The 25727-nt window shown below is 44.8% G+C and overlaps 1 protein-coding gene across 2 annotated transcripts in view; it reads right to left on the bottom strand.

The window, feature by feature from the left end:
• LOC126145920 (uncharacterized) overlaps window positions 1-25727 on the bottom strand; it is a 202597-nt gene that overhangs the window by 35540 nt on the left and 141330 nt on the right. For both annotated transcript variants that reach the window (XM_049915588.1, XM_049915589.1), the window contains exon 4: window positions 14651-14816. In XM_049915588.1, the coding sequence (XP_049771545.1) occupies window positions 14651-14816 (166 nt within the window). The remainder of the gene's footprint in view (window positions 1-14650; window positions 14817-25727) is intronic.

Below are 25727 nucleotides of genomic sequence, written 5' to 3'. Positions count from 1 at the left end.
CGACAAGGCACCTGCTCATACAGATGGCATCGATCAGACTGTTTTTTTTTTTGAGCTCGAGGGGGAACTTCCACAGCTTACGTGTCCACCACAGTCACCAGATCATTATGCTGTTGAGCCTTTGTGGTCTACTTTGGAGAGAAGAGTGCCTGATCACTATCCACTCCACCATCGTTACCTTAACTTGCCACTATATACTGAAAATCATATAGGACCTATACTTATCCGTTGCGAGGTGAATAGAAGCTGTTTGGAATGCCAACGGTTTTCCCAAACCATACTGGATATAGTAATGTGTTGTGTTTGTGATGTTTCAATATTCTTGTGCTGTAACTGTAGCTGCAACAAGGATACCCCAACTGACGTGAAGGGAAACATCTAGTTTCGATGCGTAAGTTATAATGGTCTCTCTAGTCACCCAGGCCTTCGCTCACTCAGAAGATATAGTCCTGTGAAATAGTATAAATCTTTTTTATTCAACCCGTAATAACTACACAACACAGTTAAAAACCACTTTTTCGAAATTCCGCACTTGCCCCTCATTGCGACACAGAAGTTTGAAACTTGGCTCAAAGGTGCCTACAACACTCCTCTGAAATGGTACAAAATCTTGGCGTCATGCGACGGCACCCTCGGGTTCGGCAAAGTTTCAAACAGCAAATGGAAAAACAGAAGAATCCAGAGCTCGGAAGTTCATGTGAGTCGTAAGGTGGGTTAATGACGTCACATTGGCAGCAAATTTCCCCAAAATTCGGTAAACGTCCCTGTAGAGTACTACAAGATGGGAAGGTCGTAACACCCCGTCTTACCGACACTTTGCCTTTCTTTTGACGCCTCTGTGATGGAGGTCAGATCCGCGTCGCTCAGTGTTGAAATCACGAATTTTTCTTGTGAATGGTCGAAGGAAACGTTCCAGACGAAGAGCCGCTCGATATCAAGAAGAAAAGGTCTCAGGGAGTAGCATAAAGGGTTTCAATGAAAGCACACCTACCCTTGGGAAGTTGATTTCCACACATTTCGTGGTCGAAAACGACAGCCCGTAGTCCACTGAGAAACCAGACGACGTTCTTGACAACCTTCGACACTGCTGAGATCCCACGGACGATTCAGCCCTGCTCCAAGGACATCGTGGGCCTGCAACCCCACTGACAGTGACCACACCCATTTGGAGTGTAGCGCGACCCCAATTTTTTCTCTGGTACACAGGATGGGCCCACTAGGGACCGTTCATAACCATTCGACACAATTTGAACATCATTCGAAGGTGCAAAGGGTTTTTATGCTTTTTAAGGCCTCCTAAGGCGCAATCAGGGGGAAAGGGACGGGGGGGGGGGGGGGGGTGCGACACTGACATATGCATGAATAAAACAGCAAAGGTCCCCTCGCTGCCACTCTTCCACTTTTGCTGAGCACTTTAAAAATACCTCTACAGGGACAGCCAGTCACTGATTATTACACGCCGGCGCGACCAGCATCCCTTTCGACACCCCTTACATATCACATGCGGTCACAGCGCCGCTAAGCTCAGGGGCGTTGAAATGTTTGCCGGTCACACTGCTTCTTAGTATAATCAGTGACTGGCTGTCTCGGTACAGGTATATTGCTAAAATGTCCACCAAAGGTGCGCGGCCGGCCGCTGTGACCGAGCGGTTCTAGGCGCTACAGTCCGGAACCGCGCTGCTGCTACGGTCACAGGTTCGAATCTTGCCTCGGCCATGGATGTGTGTGATGTCCTTAGGTTGGTTAGGTTTACGTAGTTCTAAGTTAAGGGGACTGATGACGTCAGATGTTAAATCCCATAGTGCTTAGTGCCATTTGAACCATTTGAAGGGTGCGCGGGTGGCAGCGAAGGTGTTACCAAAGTAGTGAGGGGGGGGGGGGGGGACTTAGAGGGGACCCTTTACTGTTGTATTCACACATGTGTCAACGTCGCATCCCCTACTGATCACGCCACAAGAGAACACGAAACAGGAGGGCTGAAAAATCATAAACACACTTCCATGCTTTGGATGACGTTCAGATTTCGTCGAATGGTTTTGAATGGTCCGCGCTGATTCGACCTTGTATACCAGAACACGAATTGCAGTACAGTTACTCTTCAAAGGGATACGATCACGTTCATTTGAGTTGCAGGCCCACGATATCCTTAGAGATGGGCTGAATTGTCCAGGGAGTATCGGCAGTATCAAAGGTTGCCACGACAATCGTTGTGTTGCTCATCGCTCTCGGAATGTCGTTTCCGACCGCAAAATGTATGGGAATCAACTCTCCAAGGGAAGTAGTAGTTTGATGGTTCAAATGGCTCTGAGCACTATGGGACTTAACAGCTATGGTCATCAGTCCCCTAGAACTTAGAACTACTTAAACCTAACTAACCTAAGGACAGCACACAACACCCAGCCATCACGAGGCAGAGAAAATCCCTGACCCCGCCGGGAATCGAACCCGGGAACCCGGGCGTGGGAAGCGAGAACGCTACCGCACGACCACGAGATGCGGGCAGTAGTAGTTTGATCGAGGCGCCAATCCGCCCCCCCTCCCCCACCCGAGGCCTTTCGACATCGATACCGAGCTCTGGTCTTTTTCTTCCTGCCTGAAGCGTGGTCGAGACCGTGAGTGAAGTCACAGGGTGCCACGCTTTTGCACCATTCTAGAGGGAAATTGTAGACACATTCGAGTCAAATTTTAATCTTCTCCGTCGCAGTGGGAGATAATTACAGGGTTCAGAAAAGATAACACTTTAATTGTGTTGCGTAGTGTACTTACCTACGAAGCGACAACATATTCTAAGAGCTCGTTTTATAAAACCACCAGTACACACTTCTCAACAACTTCTTTTCTTCATGTTCCTACTACGTACTGTGCCACTAAAAGCACACGTACTCAGCTGTAGACGGTGTTTCAAATATTTAGGGTCAAAAACACTCAGGTGGTTGCGGGTTCTCAACTGAGAACTTTGAGATCAGGAACTAATGGGTGGAAATGGATACAATTACTTTTCTTTTTTTTTTTTTTTTTACATCTACAACTCGCTCGTTATAGCAACAACGTACACCCCCAACAACAGTTCAAACTACTGAAATCCAATATCAACGCTCAAATTGCAGCACATAAAGTTTCGCTACACCCTCCCAAATTCCCTGCTGTTTGTTGTACTGTGAACAGTTGGTAACTGAAACCCAACCAACTGTTGCTTCTCCATATTCTGTTGTAGGTTCATACAAGAAGGACTTCGTGGAACCATATGCGAAAAATCCGCACTGAGCTCACATTATGGGTGAGTGCGTCTTGTTTCTCAAGTACATGCCACCATTTTTGATGCAGAAACATAAACAGATTGAAAACACGCACTTCATACTCATTATCTGTTCGAGACCTTGTACTGCCTGAAATATTCATTTCAGTTCACTGGCTCCTTACTCTCAAGACACTCAGTTTAGCATCTCCATCGTCTTTGTAATTTTCAACATAAAGTTTTAAAACACAGTTGGTACTCTTGGACGGAAAATCGTGATAGATAGGATAAAAAACCTAACAGGAGAAAAAGTTCTCTCGAGCTTCCAGTCACATTAAGTGGTGTAAAATTTACGAGATTTCGACCGAGTACTCCTCGGCCATTGTTAAGTGATGACTGTCCGTTGGTTGCTGCTACCGTTCCTATACAGCAGCGCTGCCTCCAATGAAGTCATTGGTGTTCGCTCCAGCGCCATATAAGTTAATGTGTTCGTTGTACACCCGCCGCGCACATTTCAGCCTTCCGATGGCCGCGTCCCAAGCCGTGTTTAGCTGCAGGCTGTCGTCTTTATTGAAGGTGTTGTCACAAGTTTTAATTTCAAACGTTTAATTTCAGTCGTTTCTTTTGTCCCGTAATTGACCACTTCCGGAAAATCTTCAAGGAAAATGGCCACAACAGTCGCCAGATTTTGCAAGCCATCTGTAACATAACGGGTGAAACTGTGTATCTAAACAAGAGCCATTCACAAATACATAAAGCTATGAGCCTGCGTGGGTAATTTGTACCGATATTTCACTGTCTCTACTCATTCAATAATAATTTTATGTATTAGTAATTGTAGAAAGATTTGAATGACATAATGCAAAATGGGCAAGAAAGAATTAAGTAGTTGCTTTGATGAGCGATTGTTGTTGCGGTTCGTGCAATATATTAAAATTAAAATAATTGTAATAAGAAAATATAATAGTATGTGACAGAATAAGTGTGCCAGAACTGTGTAATGTATTTGGTTTAAGTATTTGTATATTGTAAAAAGTGTTTGTAACAGAAAGACGATCAGCTATATGGATGTAAATTTGACTAGAGAAGTGTGTCACGTGACAAAACGCAGGACGGAGACGCAAGGCAGAGATCGTGGTCTTTTGTATCTTGGGATCCGTGTGGGTAAGGTGAGCTCGAACGGCCTGGGACCCCACGTGTTTTATTTCCGAGGTACACTGAAGCGCCAAAGAAACTGGTATAGGCATGCGTATTCAAATACAGAGATATGTAAACAGGCAGAATACGGCGCTGCGGTCGGCAACGCATATATAAAACAATAGTCTGCTGCAGTTATTATCTCGGTTACTGCTGCTACAATGCCAGGTTATCGAGATTTAAATGAGTTTAAACATAGTGTTATACTCGGCGCACCAGCGATGGGACCCAGTATCTCCGAGGTAGCGATGAAGTGGGGATTTTCCCGTACGACCGTTCCTCGAGTGTACCATGAATATCAGGAATCCGTTAAAACATCAAATCTCCGACGTCACTGCGGCCGGAAAAAGATCCTGCAAGAACATCTACATCTACATCTACATCTATACTCCGCGAGCCACCTTACGGTGTGTGGCGGAGGGTACTTATTGTACCACTATCTGATCCCCCCTTCCCTGTTCCATTCACGAATTGTGCGTGGGAAGAACGACTGCTTGTAAGTCTCCGTATTTGCTCTAATTTCTCGGATCTTTTCGTTGTGATCATTACGCGAGATATATGTGGGCGGTAGTAATATGTTGCCCATCTCTTCCCGGAATGTGCTCTCTCGTAATTTCGATAATAAACCTCTCCGTATTGCGTAACGCCTTTCTTGAAGTGTCCGCCACTGGAGCTTGTTCAGCATCTCCGTAACGCTCTCGCGCTGACTAAATGTCCCCATGACGAATCGCGCTGCTTTTCGCTGGATCATGTCTATCTCTTCTATTAATCCAACCTGGTAAGGGTCCCATACTGATGAGCAATACTCAAGAATCGGACGAACAAGCGTTTTGTAAGCTACTTCTTTCGTCGATGAGTCACATTTTCTTAGAATTCTTCCTATGAATCTCAACCTGGCGCCTGCTTTTCCCACTATTTGTTTTATGTGATCATTCCACTTCAGATCGCTCCGGATAGTAACTCCTAAGTATTTTACGGTCGTTACCGCTTCCAATGATTTACCACCTATGGCATAATCGTACTGGAATGGATTTCTGCCCCTATGTATGCGCATTATATTACATTTATCTACGTTTAGGGAAAGCTGCCAGCTGTCGCACCATGCATTAATCCTCTGCAAGTCTTCCTGGAGTACGTACGAGTCTTCTGATGTTGCTACTTTCTTGTAGACAACCGTGTCATCTGCAAATAGCCTCACGGAGCTACCGATGTTGTCAACTAAGTCATTTATGTATATTGTAAACAATAAAGGTCCTATCACGCTTCCTTGCGGTACTCCCGAAATTACCTCTACATCTGCAGATTTTGAACCGTTAAGAATGACATGTTGAGTTCTTTCTTCTAGGAAATCCTGAATCCAATCACAAACCTGGTCCGATATTCCGTAAGCTCGTATTTTTTTCATTAAACGTAAGTGCGGAACCGTATCAAATGCCTTCCTGAAGTCCAGGAATACGGCATCAATCTGCTCGCCAGTGTCTACGGCACTGTGAATTTCTTGGGCAAATAGGGCGAGCTGAGTTTCACATGATCTCTGTTTGCGGAATCCATGTTGGTTATGATGAAGGAGATTTGTATTATCTAAGAACGTCATAATACGAGAACACAAAACATGTTCCATTATTCTACAACAGATTGACGTAAGCGAAATAGGCCTATAATTATTCGCATCTGATTTATGACCCTTCTTGAAAATTGGAACGACCTGCGCTTTCTTCCAGTCGCTAGGTACTTTACGTTCTTCCAGCGATCTACGATAAATTGCTGATAGAAAGGGGGCAAGTTCTTTAGCATAATCACTGTAGAATCTTAAGGGTATCTCGTCTGGTCCGGATGCTTTTCCGCTACTAAGTGATAGCAGTTGTTTTTCAATTCCGATATCGTTTATTTCAATATTTTCCATTTTGGCGTCCGTGCGACGGCTGAAGTCAGGGACCGTGTTACGATTTTCCGCAGTGAAACAGTTTCGGAACACTGAATTCAGTATTTCTGCCTTTCTTCGGTCGTCCTCTGTTTCGGTGCCATCGTGGTCAACGAGTGACTGAATAGGGGATTTAGATCCGCTTACCGATTTTACATATGACCAAAACTTTTTAGGGTTCTTGTTTAGATTGTTTGCCAATGTTTTATGTTCGAATTCGTTGAATGCTTCTCTCATTGCTCTCTTTACGCTCTTTTTCGCTTCGTTCAGCTTTTCCTTATCAGCTATGATTCGACTACTCTTAAACCTATGATGAAGCTTTCTTTGTTTCCGTAGTACCTTTCGTACATGATTGTTATACCACGGTGGATCTTTCCCCTCGCTTTGAACCTTAGTCGGTACGAACTTATCTAAGGCGTACTGGACGATGTTTCTGAATTTTTTCCATTTTTGTTCCACATCCTCTTCCTCAGAAATGAACGTTTGATGGTGGTCACTCAGATATTCTGCGATTTGTGCCCTATCACTCTTGTTAAGCAAATATATTTTCCTTCCTTTCTTGGCATTTCTTATTACACTTGTAGTCATTGATGCAACCACTGACTTATGATCACTGATACCCTCTTCTACATTCACGGAGTCGAAAAGTTCCGGTCTATTTGTTGCTATGAGGTCTAAAACGTTAGCTTCACGAGTTGGTTCTCTAACTATCTGCTCGAAGTAATTCTCGGATAAGGCAGTCAGGATAATGTCACAAGAGTCTCTGTCCCTGGGTCCAGTTCTGATTGTGTGACTATCCCATTCTATACCTGGTAGATTGAAGTCTCCCCCTATTACAATAGTATGATCACGAAACTTCTTCACGACGTTCTGCAGGTTCTCTCTGAGAACGGAACCAACGACTACTGTCGAGAATCGTTCAATGCGACGGAAGTGCAACACTTCCGCAAATTACTGCAGATTTCAATGCTGGACCATCATCAAGTGTCAGCGTGCGAACCATTCAACGAAACATCATCGATATGGGCTTTCGGAGCCGAAGGCCCACTCGTGTTCCCTTGATGATTGCACGACTCGACTGGGCCTGTCAACACCAACAATGGACTGTTGATGATTGGAAACATGTTGCCTGGTCGTTTCAAATTGTATCGAGCGGACGTGTGCGGACATGGAGACAACCTTATAAATCCATGGTCCCTGCATGTCAGCAGGGGACTGTTCAAGCTGGTGCAGGCTCTGTACTAGTGAGGGGCGTGTGCAGTTGGCGTGATATGGGACCCCTGATACGACTCCGACAGGTGATACATACGTAAGCATCCTGTCTGATCACCTGGATCCATTCATGTCCATTGTGCTTTCCGACGGACTTCGGCAATTCCAGCAGGACAATGCGACATCCCAGACGTCCAGGAATTTGCAGTGACTGTGATGTACTGATGTGTTTATTGCCAACTAAAACTATTTTAGATTCTATTTTACCATTGTGTGTAAGACCATCGTTGATAGCAAAGCAATTTCCTATGATAAAGTAACGATATAATTACCGATTTCATTGCTCAGTTTGCTCTTATATATCAGTATTTCACTGACTGACCTCATAGGCGAAGTTAATAATCGTTAATCGTGTATGTAAGGGCATAAAGAAACGGTGTGCAACAAAACCCCTGTGGAGACGAGTGGTTTAACAGGCTGTGCACTGGCTCTCTGCTGGACTGCTATCATCAGTAGTTACCGCTAACCGTTGGTATCGTTGCACGTCTTTCTGAAAACACGTAGGCAGAAGGACTCCGAGGAGCCGGCTGGGGTGGCCGAACGGTTCTAGGCGCTACAGTCTGGAACCGCGCGACCCCTGCGGTCGCAGGTACGATTCCTACCGAGGGCATGGATGTGTGTGATGTCCTTAAGTTAGTCAGGTTTAAGTAGTTCTAAGTCTAGGGGACTGATGACCACAGATGTTAAGTCCCATGGTGCTCAGAGCCATTTGAACCAATTTGAACTCCGAGGAGGACTCGCAGAAGCTTGTAGTGTTTCCGTTCTGTAGCTCAGAAACAGAAAATATTAGTTGGCTGCTAAAGAGGCATAAAATCAATTCGGTCTTCAGGAGTTTAGCAAAAAGGTTCAAATGGCTCTAGGCGCTATGGGACTTAACATCTGAGGTCATCAGTCCCCTAGAACTTAGAACTACTTAAACTTAACTAACGTAAGGTCATCACACACATCCATGCCCGAGGCAGGATTCGAACCTGCGACCGTAGCAGCAGAGCGGTTCCAGACTGAAGCTCCTAGAACCGCTCGGGCACAGCGGCGGGCGTTTGGCAAAAATTCGTTACAAAATTGTTAAGGCTTTCGTGGCCACTTGTTGACAAACTGCCTATTGGCTTCTGTCTCGGGTTCTTCGGCCGACGTTCATCTAATGATTTTTCTGACGTTTCGCCAGCACGAGTGGCTGGCATTGTCAAAGCTTCACCCTCCATTGCCGGTGGTGAACTGGAGCCGAGCTCGCGGCCGCAGACTATATGTACCTGGAGCGCCAACGTCCGGGGGCTTCTCCGCGGTCATTTCCGGTGCGGTTCTCCTCTTGCGACCTGCGACGGTCGGTCGCTGCAGTACGGGAAGCCAGGATCCGTTTACCTTAAGGTTTTCCTCTTTCTTGTTGAAACTGTTCGCGTGTTTTTGTATTTCTACAGCTTCTCTGAACAAGCGCGTGTGATAGTGCTTCTCTACAGCCAGAACTTCCGTGTCGGCGAATTTTATTACGTGGTCGGTCTCATTCAGTGCGTGCTCTGCCACGGCCGATTTCTCCACCTGCCCCAACCTGCAATGTCGCTTATGCTCTTTGATCCTGGTGTTAATTGATCGTCCAGTCATTCGGACATAAACTTTTCCGCATGTGCATGGTATACTGTATATTCCCGTCATTGCAAGTGGGTCTCTTTTCTCCTACGCCGATCTAAGACACTCTTTGATCTTCCTCGTCGGTTTGAAAATCGTCTTTACGCCATGTTTGCGCAATATACGGCCAATTCTGTCCGTCACTCTGGGAATGTATTGCAGAAAGGCCGTACCCGACATTTCTTTTTCTGGTTCCTTACCACGCCGAGTGTTTGGCTCTGTTACACTTCTAATGTAATTTGTGGAGTACCCATTGGTCCTCAGAACAGTTTCCAGGTGTTGCATTTCTCGTTTGAGGTGTTGCGGCTCACATATTCGTCCTGTTCTCGTTACGAGCGTACTAACCATGCCTCTTTTCTGGGTCGGGTGATGGTTTGACAGTTTGTGCACGTATCAGTCCGTGTGTATCGGTTTTCGATACACGCTGTGTCCCATGTTTTCGCCGTCCCTTGTGACCAGCACATCTAGAAATGGCAGTTGCTTGTCATTTTCTACTTCCATGGTAAATGTTACGTTGGCATGGAGGCTGTGCAAGTGTCTTAGGCGGCCGCGAGCTCGGCTCCAGTTCACCACCGGCAATGGAGGGTTACGCTTTGACAATGCCAGCCACTCGTGCCGACGAAACGTCAGAAAAATCATTAGATGAACGTCGGCCGAAGAACCCGAGACAGAAGCCAATAGGCAGTTTGTCAACAAGTGGCCACGAAAGCCTTAACAATTTTGTATTACGCCTCTACGGGGAGGAGATTTGCAGATTGTACCGACGCCTTGACCAACGACGGAAGAAGAAAGCGCGACTGATGTCCTCTCTCGCCTTTCTGTCACGGTGCCGAGATGAATGTGCTACACCGAAGTTCTTGAGATGTAAGGGCCTATTCGCCACCGCCCAAGCACGTCGTATCTACGACAGAATGGAAAGAGCTTTTCTTCGCGAGCGAATACATACAACACGGAGAGACTTGGCAAGAACAGATCAGGAACATCTGGAAATTTCTATCAACTAAGTAGCAGAATGCATCGGGACGACTGGGAGAAGATCGACAGCATCACTCACAGGAGCATGCAGAACGAACTCGAGCGCTGCACCGAGCGGCAGAAGAAAAAAGTTTGAAAGATGCCGAAAGCAGACCGACAAGGCGATTCCCGACATGTCACACACAGTGGTCAACCTCACTGAACGACAGTTGACTGAAGAGGAAGTGTCTGTTCTTCAAAAAGGAGGGAATTTCGCTATCACCCCGAGAACTATACCTATGCATTGCCAACACCGAAGCAGCCATTCGGACCCTCCCTTGTGAAAGGGCAGAGGAAATACGCACTGAAACAGCCAGGATACTGCGCCGAGCAAAACCACCAGCTTGCAACCTGAAGAAAGAAGAGGCACAAGCCATTAATAATAGCAACGCCGACAACAGTATATTGGGTCTGCCTGGAGATAAGGGGAATGCGACCGTCGTAATGAAGACCGAAGATTATGTGCAAAAGATCCGAGACCTATTAGATCCGACGACGTACCGAAAACTAAGCGCAGATCCGACGTAGCGTGTCACATGGAATACGAATCGATTAATCAAGGCGTCTTCTCTGCCGGCGGACATACAGAGAAACCTGCGCAACACAGAAGCCCTAACACCTCGGCTGTATGGATTACCCAAGATCCATAAGAACAACGTTCCACTGAGACCGATCGTTAGCGCTCCTGGCTCACCAACGTATAAACTGGCAAAACACTTTGCCTCTCTGCTCCAGCCACACGTGGGGAAGACCGACACATACATTAAGGACTCAGGACATTTCATTGAGAAGCTGAAGAAACTGAAACTTGCACCAAACGACATCCTGGTCAGCTTTGATGTTGTTTCGTTATTTACGAAAGTGCCACTCAGTGACGCTCTGGAGCACATCGGTTCCATGTTCCCGCAAGACATCAAAAAGCTCTTCCATGCATGTCTCACCACGAGCTATTTACGTGGAATGGCGATTTCTACGAGCAGCTAGAAGGCGTCGCCATGGGTAGTCCTCTCAGTCCAGTTGTGGCCAACTTCTTCATGGAACAATTCGAAGCACAGGCACTGGACTCGGCGACTTGCAAACCTAAGGTGTGGTACAGGTACGTCGATGATACTTTCGTGGTGTGGAGCCATGGTGAAGAACAGCTCGGTGACTTCCTAAGACACTTGAACAGCCTCCATGCCAACATAACATTTACCATGGAAGTAGAAAAGGACAAGAAACTGCCATTTCTAGATGTGCTGGTCACAAGGGACGGCGAAAACATGGGACACAGCGTGTATCGAAAACCGACACTCACGGACTGATACCTGCACAAACTGTCAAGAACCACCACCCGAGCCAGAAAAGAGGCATGATTAGTACGCTCGTAACGAGAGCAGGACGAATATGTGGGCCGCAAAAACTCAAAGGAGAAATGCAACACCTGGAAACTGTTCTAAGGACCAATGGGTACTCCACAAATTACATTAGAAGTGTAACAGAGCCAAACACTCGGCGAAGTAGGGAACCAGAAAAAGAAATGTCGGGTACGGCCTTTCTGCAATACATTCCCAGAGTGACGGACAGAATCGGCCGTATATTGCGCTAACATGGCGTAAAGACGATTTTCAAACGACAAGGAAGATCAAAGAGTGTCTTAGTTCGGCGAAGGAGAACAGAGACCCACTTGCAATGTCGGGAATATACCGTATACCATGCACATACGGAAAAGTTTATGTCCGAATGACTGGACGATCAATTAACACCAGGATCAAAGAGCATAAGCGACATTGCAGGTTGGGGCAGGTGGATCCTGGCTTCCCGTACTGCAGCGGACGACCGTCGCAGGTAGCAAGAGGAGAACCGCACCGGAAATGACCGCGGAGAAGCCCTCGGACGTTGGCGCGCCAGGTACATATAGTCTGCGGCCGCGAGCTCGGCTCCAGTTCACCACCGGCAATGGAGGGTGAAGCTTTGACAATGCCAGCCACTCGTGCTGGCGAAGCGTCAGAAAAATCATTAGATGAACGTCGGCCGAAGAACCCGAGACAGAAGCCAATAGGCAGTTTGTCAAAAATTTGTTAACTCATGAAGCCTATTAAAGACATCGTTGGCCTCAGAACACCAAGGCTATATAAGATACCATGTTGGTGTGGACAGTGTTATGATAGATAGACTGTGTGTACTACTGAACAACGCCGTGTAAAGAACGAGAGGTGCTTTCGTCGTCGGCATCCTAAGAAGTCAGCGGTAGCAGAGCATGCTCTAGCTAATGGACATCGTACAGCATTCGACAACGTTTGTCATTACACGGACTAATAGTTTACGGGATAGCGTAATAAAAGAAACGATCGAGATAAAAATCTGTGAGCCGGCCTAGGTGGGCGAGCGGTTCTAGTCGCTTCAGTCCAGAACAGCGCGAGTGCTACGGTCGCAGGTTCGAATCGTGTCTCGGGCAAGGATGTGGGTGATGTCCTTAGGTTAGTTAGGTTTAAGTAGTTCTAAGTTCTAGGGGACTGATGACCTCTGATGTTAAGACCCATCGTGGTCAGGGCCATTTGAACCTTTTTTAAAAATCTGTGAGAAGAGCTTCAGTTAAAGTGGCCTGTAACTAAGCACGGCCTGGCAATCGGCACAGCGGACGCGCAACGAAAACATTGCCTCACATGGCGCTGAAGTGAATCCCAGTGACCTCACTGGGTTGTATAGCCAGGGCCACGAGAAATACAGGCCGTGGCGCGTACGTCGCGAAGGTAGTCCTGAACTCGCTCGCTCGCTCAGCTCAGCAGACAAATTGCGTTTCTAAACCTGTTAACTCGCAGCTGGGAGTGTAATTACTAACGAGAATTCCACTGGAATATGCTATTGTGAAGTCTTGCTGATTAACAGTACTACAGCAAAATTTATTTTTAGATCAATGCTCGATATAAATGGTATAACGGCGTGTTTATAGCATTTAGTCTCTTCTGCTTAACAGTACTCATTACATGCTGGAAGTAGTGCCTTATGTAACTGATATCCATTTTAGCATGGTTTTATTTTATTGTACGCCAGTACAGCCGCAACAAATTATAAGTAGGCCCATGGACTTCCCATCATTATAAAACTAATAGCAGTAAGATTCCATAATAGCGGATTCCAGTAGAAGATTCAGTTTTAGTTTGTACGGACACGCCTAGTTACGAGTTAACAGGTGTAGAAACGTAGTTTGTCTGCTTATTTGAGCGAGCGAGCGAGCGCAGGACTACCTTCGTGACGTACGCGCTGCGGCCTGTCTTTCTCGTGGCCCTCGGTTGTATACGAACAGTAGCAGCAACGAACTGACTGTCACCACTTGACAATGACCAAGGAGTAGTCGGCCGAAGGCTCGTGCACTTTAAATCACTTGATGCGGCTGGAAGCTCGAAAGAGTTTTATCAGTGCATATCGGCCGAAACCATGTATTTGTATACCTGATAAAGAAGTGTCGTATTTCTTCACACAACATCCATTTAGTTTCGTGAAGGTTGAGTGTTGTTACTTATTTGCATCTGTATAAGTGCAGATGACTGTGATGACTGCTTGTATCCCATAATGTCATGTTTGTGTCTTTCAAGACAATGAGAGCAAGTGGAGACCTTGAAATAGTGTCGTGCGCTGACTGCAATTCTCAAACAGCACTACGGGGCGTGCTGAGCTCACCGATGAGATTACCAGTAGTGGGCTTCTGTACCATATCATGCAGTGTCTGTCAGTCGATACTGTAGCTTCTACTTAAAGATTAATCTGTACCTTATGGAAGCCGTCATATAGCAGAAGATAAAGTGGCAATAAAAATAAGTATGTGTCTCTTCATATTAGAAGATAAAGGAGAATTCTTGCGGCTGCACACCCGAAAATTGATGGAACAAAAATAAGTATATTTGCAACTATACTTCCCTCTTCTTTTTTTACCTGAATAGCTTAGAAGAATATTACTAAAATCTTTATGGGTTTGTATTTGTATTTGCTACCCATTACTATGACGTGATTTTATGATCAGTTATCATCAGCATTCATGTATGCACTTACATAAATTGTTTTCAGTCATCAGATATACCGCTTATTTAGTATATTGCTAGCTAAGACGTTTAATAATGTAGACCAAGAGAAAACAGACACCAATAATGCTCTCTTTTCTTGAGACAGAGTGGACAAGTTAGAGGCTTAATCACTGCCAAAAGTGCACAGTCTAGTGATCGCTAACTATAAGCAAGCAGTTCTTCTTCCATTGCCAACCATATGCTTATAAGTTTAATTCATTCCATCAGCGCTATTCCTAATTGGTGTCTGCACCTTTCTAAAGATCATCAACACCCTCGGCTGTGGAAGTTAATGCTTTGCACAGATATAAGTAGTAGATAACAAGAGTTAAATAGGAAGCAGTTCCTCACCTTTGGAATTTTCAACTTCGTAGACAGAAGTAAGTATCTGTAAACAGGATAATCTTTCGCCGTCCTTCAGTCCCTTAGTATACAATTTGAACTTCCCATAAGGAAACGCGACGAACTTTTCCATAGTGACTCTTTTTGGCATAAACCGGTGCATGTGGTAGACGCCCTGTAAACAGAAGAAACGGTATAATTACACGAAGCATATTTTTTCTCTGAATTAAAAAGTTCCAGAAATGATGGTTCAAAAAAATGGTTCAAATGGCTCTGAGCACTATGGGACTCAACATCTTAGGTCATAAGTCCCCTAGAACTTAGAACTACTTAAACCTAACTAACCTAAGGACACCACACACACCCATGCCCGAGGCAGGATGCGAACCTGCGACCGTAGCAGTCCCGCGGTTCCAGACTGCAGCGCCAGAACCGCTAGACCACCGCGGCCGGCCAGAAATGATGAACGTCGATTTCGGAATATTTACTTATTCTCTGATCTATATCTTTTTTCATGCCCCTTCGCTCACTTCTCGTATGGGATAAATGTTGTCTGGTTAACATACACTCCTGGAAATGGAAAAATCAACACATTGACACCGGTGTGTCAGACCCACCATACGTGCTCCGGACACTGCGAGAGGGCTGTACAAGCAATGATCACACGCACGGCACAGCGGACACACCAGGAACCGCGATGTTGGCCGTCGAATGGCGCTAGCTGCGCAACATTTGTGCACCGCCGCCGTCAGTGTCAGCCAGTTTGCCGTGGCATACGGAGCTCCATCGCAGTCTTTAACACTGGTAGCATGCCGCGACAGCGTGGACGTGAACCGTATGTGCAGTTGACGGACTTTGAGCGAGGGCGTATAGTGGGCATGCGGGAGGCCGGGTGGACGTACCGCCGAATTGCTCAACACGTGGGGCGTGAGGTCTCCACAGTACATCGATGTTGTCGCCAGTGGTCGGCGGAAGGTGCACGTGCCCGTCGACCTGGGACCGGACCGCAGCGACGCACGGATGCACGCCAAGACCGTAGGATCCTACGCAGTGCCGTAGGGGACCGCACCGCCACTTCCCAGCAAATTAGGGACACTGTTGCTCCTGGAGTATCGGCGAGGACCATTCGCAACCGTCTCCATGAAGCTGGGCTACGGTCCCGCACACCGTCAGGCCGTCTTCCGCTCACGCCCCAACATCGTGCAGCCCGCCTCCAGTGGTGTCGCGACAGGCGTGAATGGAGGGACGAATGGAGACGTGTCGTCTTCAGCGATGAGAGTCGCTTCTGCCTTGGTGCCAATGATGGTCGTATGCGTGTTTGGCGCCGTGCAGGTGAGCGCCACAATCAGGACTGCAAACGACCGAGGCACACAGGGCCAACACCCGGCATCATGGTGTGGGGAGCGATCTCCTACACTGGCCGTACACCACTGGTGATCGTCGAGGGGACACTGAATAGTGCACGGTACATCCAAACCGTCATCGAACCCATCGTTCTACCATTCCTAGACCGGCAAGGGAACTTGCTGTTCCAACAGGACAATGCACGTCCGCATGTATCCCGTGCCACCCAACGTGCTCTAGAAGGTGTAAGTCAACTACCCTGGCCAGCAAGATCTCCGGATCTGTCCCCCATTGAGCATGTTTGGGACTGGATGAAGCGTCGTCTCACGCGGTCTGCACGTCCAGCACGAACGCTGGTCCAACTGAGGCGCCAGGTGGAAATGGCATGGCAAGCCGTTCCACAGGACTACATCCAGCATCTCTACGATCGTCTCCATGGGAGAATAGCAGCCTGCATTGCTGCGAAAGGTGGATATACACTGTACTAGTGCCGACATTGTGCATGCTCTGTTGCCTGTGTCTATGTGCCTGTGGTTCTGTCAGTGTGATCATGTGATGTATCTGACCCCAGGAATGTGTCAATAAAGTTTCCCCTTCCTGGGACAATGAATTCACGGTGTTCTTATTTCAATTTCCAGGAGTGTATATTGGCATACATAAATTAAGGGAGTAACACATTTCTTCGAATTCACACTCTTGTGGTTTACTTGGCAATGGGTGAAGATTCTGACAGTCAGGAAAACAGAAATCTCGAAGCATTCGCATACACATTATAAAAATTTGTGTGTGTTTTCCACATCTCCTCCTAAACCAATGGACCGATTTCAACGAAACTTGTGTGCACATACCCCTTACTGTCAAGCAGCAATCGCTGAGGAGGTAAGAACCACCCACCTACCGTATTTCAGGAGATAAACACTGAGACTCCTGAAAATTCCGCAGTTTTTCACGAATCTCAGTGCTTATGTCATGCATTGTATGACTTCGAAATTTATTGCTTTTTTGCTACTAATTCTGCTCGCAACATATTTTGCAGACAGTGTCCACATACGCCGCTGAATGTACCCTGCACGAATATATCATTGTACGACATATACATTGAGGTTGCAAAAGTCATGGGATACCTGCTAATATCGTGTCGGACCTCCTTTCGCCCCGTGTAGTGTAGCAACTCGACGTGGCATGGAGTCAACAAGTCGCTGGAAGTCTCTTGTAGATATTACCACAGCATTGCCGGTGCAGGACTTGGTGGATTAACTAATCTCTCTATTACGTCCCATAAATGTTCGATGGGATTCATGTCGGGCGATCTGGGTAGCTAAATGATTCACTTGAAATGTCCTGAATGTTTTTCAAACCAGTCATGAATAACTATGGACCAGTGACATGACGCTGTTGTTTGGGAATATGAAGTCCATGGTCCTGCAAATGGTCTCCAAGTAAGTCAACGATCGGCTCAGTTGTATCAGAGGATCCAGTCCATTCCAAGTGAACATAGTCCACACCATTATGGACCCATCATCAGCTCGCACAGTGACTTGTTGACGACATGGATCCATAGCTTCGTGTGGTCTGCCTCACACTCGAACCCAACCACCAGCTCTTATCAGCTGAAACTGGGAATCATCTGATCAGGCGACGGTTTTCCAGTCGTCTAGGATCCAACCGCTATGGTGACGAACCCAGGAGAGGCGCTGCAGGCGATGCCACGCTGTTAGCAAGGGCTCTCGCGTCGGTTGTCTGCTGCCATGGCCCATTCACTCCAAATTTCGCCGCGCTGCCCTAGCGGATAGATTCGTTGTTCGTCCCACATTTATTTCTACTGTTATTTCACGCAGTGAAGAGGAGCTGTTGAGTACCCACCACGGTCTTCAGACCTCACAACTCTTGACTTCTACCAATGGGGGAACTTAAAAAATGAAGTTTATGAACGAAGACAGCTACACTGAACGAGCTACGAGAAACCATCGAGGCGTCCTGCGCGACTATCACACCGGAAACACTGACGGCCGTAATTCGGTCAAAAGCTCAGCGGCATCGACTTTTTTGGCTGCTAATGAGGGTCACGTTGAACACATAAAATAACATTACCCCTTGCAAGAACTGTAACGACATGTCATATTGTTTCATTGGTACTGACTATTTTCCACGACCCCTCTGTACATGCAAATACGTCCAGAGTATATATGCAGACAATTTTGTTGTAGCTACTGCGGAGGATGCACATGAGGCTGTGATGATGTTACTTATGTTGCAAATATTGTGATAATGCGGTGGTACATCACATTTAAAGGCGAATATTGCACCAGGTTCATCACAGCAATCGCTGTGTGCGGGGAGGAGGAAAGGAAAGAAAGAGTGCTTGTAATACAAGTGATCGGTCCAACAAAGCTAAATTCTTTCAGGAAGGTATACCTAAGGATTAGGAAGTTCGTAAAATTTGTGATATTTGAAATGTAATGTTTACAGTGGGTAAAAGGAAACGTCATGCAAAAACTGATCTTTGGCAGCATGCAGTGGCACTCGGCGGTGCGTTATTCCAACTGGGGAAGCTGTTGTAAATGACGTATTGGTGGAAGGCTCATCCAACGAGCCAACAGAGACCAACGTCTTTAAGACTCAGTTCGAACCACTAGGAAGCGTAGCACTGTGGAATGGAGTCAGACCATAATCAGCATTATAGTATGGGAAATAAGCGAAACTGCCGTAGTGGGTACTGGTAGTACAATATATTAGTTAAGAATCAGCTTAATCTTATGGATGAATTTCCTAGGAAAACGTGAGGTAAACTTGTGCTGTAAAGGCAGAGTACCGACGTATGTATCAAGACAGCGAGTTAAGAAGTTACCAAACAAACAGGCATAAGAGATAAATTGAATAGGACGATTTGTTGTGTCAGGATGATTTTGTAGGGGAATGTCTGAAGGGGAAAGAACTTTGCAATACTGTTTTATTAGTTTGTTCCACATAATTAGGATGTGGTGATTCATTGTAGAGACTGGAAAACGAGGGGCTTCAGTGAGTCAGTAGTAATTCAAGAAAGGTGCATTACTGCGGAACAGATGCAATACTGTCATGATCAACGTCACGAAGTTGCAATGGCATTTGTCTCAGTGGTTCTAACTCTGCTTAGTACAGGAAACACACACACACAAACTCACAGTGCTGCAGGTGTCACTTGATACGGTTAGCCTTAGAAAATAACGATTAGTAGGTAAGCACCCAATGACCTTGTGATTCGTATAAGAAAAATCAAAAAGTGTTGTATATGTATTTCAAACTGTGAGATGTGTTGTCAAGATTTTCTTGAAGAGATATTGTTAATCTACGATCCAGTGGAGTATATCATCGGAGGAAGGAGGCACGTTGCTCCTGATGTAGTGTAAGTAGGCTGTTTATGTTTTCTTATTGGCAACGTTACGTAGCGCTCTGTATGAAAATCACTGGCTGTGCTGTGTGCAGTCTGTGGCTGGTTTGCATTGTTGTCTGCCATTGTAGTGTAGGGCAGCGGCAGCTGGATGTGAACAGCGCGTAGCGTTGCGCAGTTGGAGGTGAGCCGCCAGCAGTGGTGGATGTGGGGAGAGAAATGGCGGAGTTTTGAAATTTATAAGACTGGATGTCATGAACTGATATATATATTAAGGTAGATACATTGTTTGTTCTCTATTAAAATCTTTCATTTGCTAACTTTCCCTATCAGTAGTTAGTGGCTTCCGTAGTTTAAATCTTTTATTTAGCTGACAGTAGTGGCGCTTGCTGTACTGCAGTAAGTAAAACATGTTTTAATAGTAACTTTTGTGGTATAGCTGCAATGAGACAGCCTTTTCCGTAGCACAACAATACGCTACAGCACAGTAATGTCTTCATCACAACAATAAGCGTAATATCTAAGATATCTATACGCAAAGCATTTCACTTTTGTTTATCATGAGGTAAGTACATGGACTTCTGCAGAACTTAGCTTTCGGAGGACAATAACTACGACACTTCCACAGAGATTATCTTACAGCAAGACGCACATTTAGCGCTACAGGACACGTATTTGAGTGATTAATTTTGTACTCAAAACATTTATTTTTAAAGATTTTTGAATTACAAAGAAAGTTTTCAGTGATACATTTCATTCCATTGCTGTAATCTGTAACACCTGAGGGTATAATTACATTAATCCTCAGGGGGGTACATGCCTGCTTTGTGTACCATGTGTTTGGCAAGCACAAGGAGCCCTAGCTAATATGGTATTTGCTTATACAACTTTACACATCGGTACCATATTCCTCTAACACATAAATTACATAGCTATCTGATCATTTAACTGAGAGAGACAAACTTTTTTCTACGGCAGTGACAGATGTTTACGTAATTACACTGTTGGATAACTTCACACTTACGAAATTGTATTTTGTCTGTACTTTGTGAACTGTTCATATTTTTTGGGACCCATTGTGATATTATGAGAGCTTTGAATGATATATTTGGTATGGGATCACGATTTTTAAAGTACGTTTGAGGCAGATGACACTACTGAAATGAGCAGAGAATTTTTTTTAATTATTGGAGGAAGCTACGACGATTTTGAGAGTTGACTGAGGTGTTATGATATTATTACGATGACTATGTGTATTATGCTGTTGCGGTATGTTTATGATCAATAAGCTGATGCTATATGAGTTATTTGATTATGCTATGTATCTGTTATGATGAAATATTGAAGAAGTGTCGACGAATAAGGTAAGGAATAATGAGTAGTGTTTAGGGACTCTGGTTTTTGAAAAAGGTTGTTGGAAACCAAGAATCGTACTTTAAGAGTTATGAAATGTGTGTGTATATGCGTGAATGTATCACAATGCTGGCAAAAATTTTTTGGACACTGTTATATTCATAATATTTTGTTTCTACACATTTGCAACGCAAATTCTTGACCTGTGAAATATTTTTATATGAGACTGCCACTGTAGTGCAATTCTGGTATTGTAAATATTTCCGTAAGAAAGTTAACGGACCACCTGCACATAATGCATCGTGGGCACCCAGCTGTGTCAGACGCCTGAAAAAAAAAAGCCATTAGTGAGGGCCTTTTCAGAGGCACAGGTAGAAAAAAAAAAGGGAGGCCATTATCCTCGCTATTGAAATTCCTTTGTAAAAAAGCATCGCAAAAAGACACGCTCAAACTTGAAAACATAATAGGTTCATACTGTGGAGCTCTTAATTTATGATATTTACTAAAATGCTTAATGAAGCGATGAGAAACATTTCACGGCTATTGTCTTGCTAGTTGAGAGAAATGCCATATGGCTTGCTTTATGTATTTATTTACTCATTTTGTTTAGTATCAAGTTTCTAGCTGCAGCAGCATTGATTAAAATAAAATTTAATAGATGTACTAATATAAATATTTTATGCCTACAGATCCAGTAAATAATTTTATGATCTATTCAAAAAAACGAAGGAGCATAAAAAGACATTTCCCTTCACAGGAATTACATATGGAATTTTCTTTTCAACTACTTGGTAATTTTTTTTGTAGAATAACTTCTTGTGGTGCACCACTTTAATTACATAGACATTACGATGTGAATGTACATTTCCCTTGTCTGCACTGTTGTCTTTAGTGTAATATTTTTTTTCTGCTTGAGCTATGTCATGTTTAGGTACAAGTTATAGCATTTACTGTTGCTGTTTGCCAGGCATAGTGCTACTAAATTTCACTTTGTATTACTCTGTTAAGCTAGTTTTACTACTGATTTATTTTTCTTGTTGCTGCACATTGGCTCATATTAGTTGTAATGTTGCATTGCTTGGTAATTTAGATTTACTGTAGCTTGCTTTGCAATTTTCCATTTTTTTTGTCATTGCTGTTTGTGTTAATTGTTTTGTGCTGCTGCATTGCCTCGTCCCTTAGTTTAGCATCTGAGCTCAGTAGATTTAAGTTAGCTTAAGAGGGGGTAGACCATATAAGAAACTAACTATGATGAATTGGAAGAAATGCATTGAGAAGCTATAAGAAAATGGTGTGGCCAAAAAAAGAATTTTGAAAGAGGATATGAACAAAAAAAAGTAGGGTTTAGGGACAACAGGTTTAGGTAGGATTTTCTTGGAAATATATGATGAGGTATGATAATGGAAAATAAATAATGAGGTAAGAAATGTGTGAACATATAAATACAGAAAGCATGCTTGGATAGAATTTTTTGGGTGGAAACATATGTTGAAATAAGAGGAAAGATATATGAAATGAAGTTTTGGGGTGGACTGCAGTACCAAATGTCACACTGAAAACAGACCCTGTCCTGTATTTTTTGTGTTATTACACTATGTGAATTTGTGTTTTTCCTGTCTTAATTTGTTTAGCTAATAAGAGTTATTTTGTAGAATTTTTCTGATAATATGTTATTTTCTTTGTAAAGATGTTAGACATTATTAATTCTGTTTTGTTTTAATGTTTATATGTAAAGTTGATGTTTCAAAAGTTATTCTGATCTTTTATGTATCTACTTATGTCATAATTCCTGTAACACTGATGTATATGTTATTTCTATTCTTTTGTAAAGCCTGTATTACTACAAATGTTATCTGTATTGTTATGTTTTTAGTGATGTATTTTGTACCTTTGTAATTGTATTCTCATGTTATAATATTGTAATTGACACCAGTTCATCAAATTAAGTAACTTGTAAGCATTCATTTCACTGCACACATTTCTGTTGGTCACAGTAATGCACAATATGTGAGAAGTTGGGACTGTTAGTGTTTGCACGTGTGTTACTAATTCAGCAAGGGACTGTATAACAGCATTGCTGGTTCCAAAGACAATTCCAAAAACTTCGTGAGTGTACAAGTGGTGGTTTATGGACTTGCTATATTGTCTGCAAGACTTCTAAGGAGAATTCCAAAAACTTTGTGCGTGCACAAGTGGTGGTTTATGGACTTGCTATCTTCTCTGCAAGACTCTTTGGTGGTGATTGTGCACCTGCACAGTCACAACAGATGGCTACTGGCCATCTCTACAAGGACTACAGTGGATCTACACCTTTGCTGACTCACCAGTACCATTATTTCTACAAGGACTACAGTGGATCTACACTTTTGCTGACTCACCAGTACCATTATTTCTACAAGGACTACAGTGGATCTACACCTTTGCTGACTCACCAATACCGTAATCTCTACCAGGACTACAGTGGATCTACTCTGTGATGACCTACCTACCAATATTCTTCAAAACATCGAATGACTCTGCTGTGGGTTTCCTCTGTTGTGGCCCATTACCTGTCACCATGTCAAGAGTCAGCACTGTCTTTCCGTTGGAAGGACAACACTACTTCTTCAAGACTGCATGGAAATCCACTACTTCCGTGTGCATTGTCTTTTACTGCTCAGACTTTGAGAAAAGAAACGGCAGTTTCACTGTGATGAATGATCAGGACTGTCTTTATCGACTGTGAGAAAATTTTAGCTTTTGACCAACATTGTATCAATAAGTGTGTGCATTTGATATCTTTGTTATTGTAACTATGATAATTTTTTTCAAATCTGTAATGGCCACTGCCCAAAACAATTTGTAAAATTTTTTGTGGGGAGCATAGGGGCTATGTAAGTAGGCTGTTTATGTTTTCTTATTGGCAACGTTACGTAGCGCTCTGTATGAAAATCACTGGCTGTGCTGTATGCAGTCTGTGGCTAGTTTGCATTGTTGTCTGCCATTGTAGTGTTGGGCAGCGGCAGCTGGATGTGAACAGCGCGTAGCGTTGCGCAGTTGGAGGTGAGCCGCCGGCAGTGGTGGATGTGGGGAGAGAAATGGCAGAGTTTTGAAATTTATAAGACTGGATGTCATGAACTGATATATATATTATGACTATTAAGGTAAATACATTGTTTGTTCTCTATTAAAATCTTTCATTTGCTAACTTTCCCTATCAGTAGTTAGTGGCTTCCGTAGTTTAAATCTTTTATTTAGCTGGCAGTAGTGGCGCTCGCTGTACTGCAGTAGTTCGAGTAACGAAGATTTTTGTGAGGTAAGTGATTTGTGAAAGGTTTAGGTTAATGTTAGCCAGGCCCATTCTTTTGTAGGGATTTCTGAAAGTCAGATTGCGTTGCGCTAAAAATATTGTGTCAGTTTAAGCACAGTCTTGTATAATTTTTCTAAGGGGACGTTTCAGTAGTAGCTGATCCCTGTGACCAACTTAACAGGAGATGCCACAGAAGTCATGACATATGAAACCCTGGCATCAAGGGTTCGGTAGGTGTTCTTGCGAAAGAAACTTTATTTGAGTTATTACAGGCTTATCATCAAGGGCATATGAAAAGAGAATCTCCTACACCACTTAGCACAGCCACAGCTGTGAAATTGTAGACACAAAGGAAACACTGGAGTCATAACGTCATAACTGACCTATAAACACAAGGCGCCTTGGTTCTGTTATAGCTTGTAAGAGAGGTGTGGCAACTTCAGAAACATTAGTGGACCAAAGTCATACAGTTGTTTATTACTGTACACATGTAGTTTTCAGTCACTGGCAGCAGCCAGCTACGAGGGGAGTTCTATGGCAACCTAAGACTGGAAGTGGCTCAAGACGATTCCATCGCTAGGAGCTGACTTCACTAGCCATGGGTCTGCCATCCACACTAAGTCCAAGTGCTGCAGACTTGGCGCCTTCCAGCTGGTGGGCTACCTTATGACTAACTGCCATTTGCTATTCGCCACGTCAATTTGGGGGACCAAGGTTCATGCACTGAGCACCTAGCCTCATAGCTGCTATCGTCTATGCAAACAGAATACACTGTGTTTGGTCGCCATATACGGCGAATTCTGTTACTGATCGACTCCCTGTGCTGGCACACATCACCACTGTGAGCCGCTGCTGCCTCCATCTGGCACAGGTGCTACTCCAGCTGCCGCTACCCGCCCTACTTGGTTCCTGAGTCAGCGCCACGTGTGTAGAATGCTGACCAAGCCACCTGCTGTCCATGGGGAAGCTGGTGCTGGCCATCCCAGAAGGCCGCTTGATGACCCAAGCACGTCGTCCGACCTGCTCCTTTGGGGCGTTATCCACCACCTGGCACCACAACTTATGCATTCTGGCTACAGTGGAATATTATCTGTAAACACAGTTTACATGATGACACGTCGACCATCTCCTGGTGCTAACCCACCAAGCCGCTTGCAACCGCGCCCAGGATGGTGAACTGCAGCCTTTCCTGACGACTAGTAGCCTTGCTCCAAACCCGCCACAGTGGTCCACAACTTAATTCAGTGAAAAGGTATCAGGGCTAGATGAGATATCAGTAAGTTTCTACAGAGATTATGTAAAAGAACTACACTCCTGGAAATGGAAAAAAGAATACATTGACACCGGTGTGTCAGACCCACCATACTTGCTCCGGACACTGCGAGAGGGCTGTACAAGCAATGATCACACGCACGGCACAGCGGACACACCAGGAACCGCGATGTTGGCCGTCGAATGGCGCTAGCTGCGCAGCATTTGTGCACCGCCGCCGTCAGTGTTAGCCAGTTTGCCGTGGCATACGGAGCTCCATCGCAGTCTTTAACACTGGTAGCATGCCGCGACAGCGTGGACGTGAACCGTATGTGCAGTTGACGGACTTTGAGCGAGGGCGTATAGTGGGCATGCGGGAGGTCGGGTGGACGTACCGCCGAATTGCTCAATACGTGGGGCGTGAGGTCTCCACAGTACATCGATGTTGTCGCCAGTGGTCGGCGGAAGGTGCACGTGCCCGT

Source organism: Schistocerca cancellata, chromosome 2 (assembly GCF_023864275.1).
Source record: "Schistocerca cancellata isolate TAMUIC-IGC-003103 chromosome 2, iqSchCanc2.1, whole genome shotgun sequence".
Lineage (NCBI taxonomy): Eukaryota > Metazoa > Arthropoda > Insecta > Orthoptera > Acrididae > Schistocerca > Schistocerca cancellata.
The sequence above is the reverse complement of the archived record's forward strand: the minus strand, read 5'-3'. Positions and strand labels throughout refer to the sequence as shown.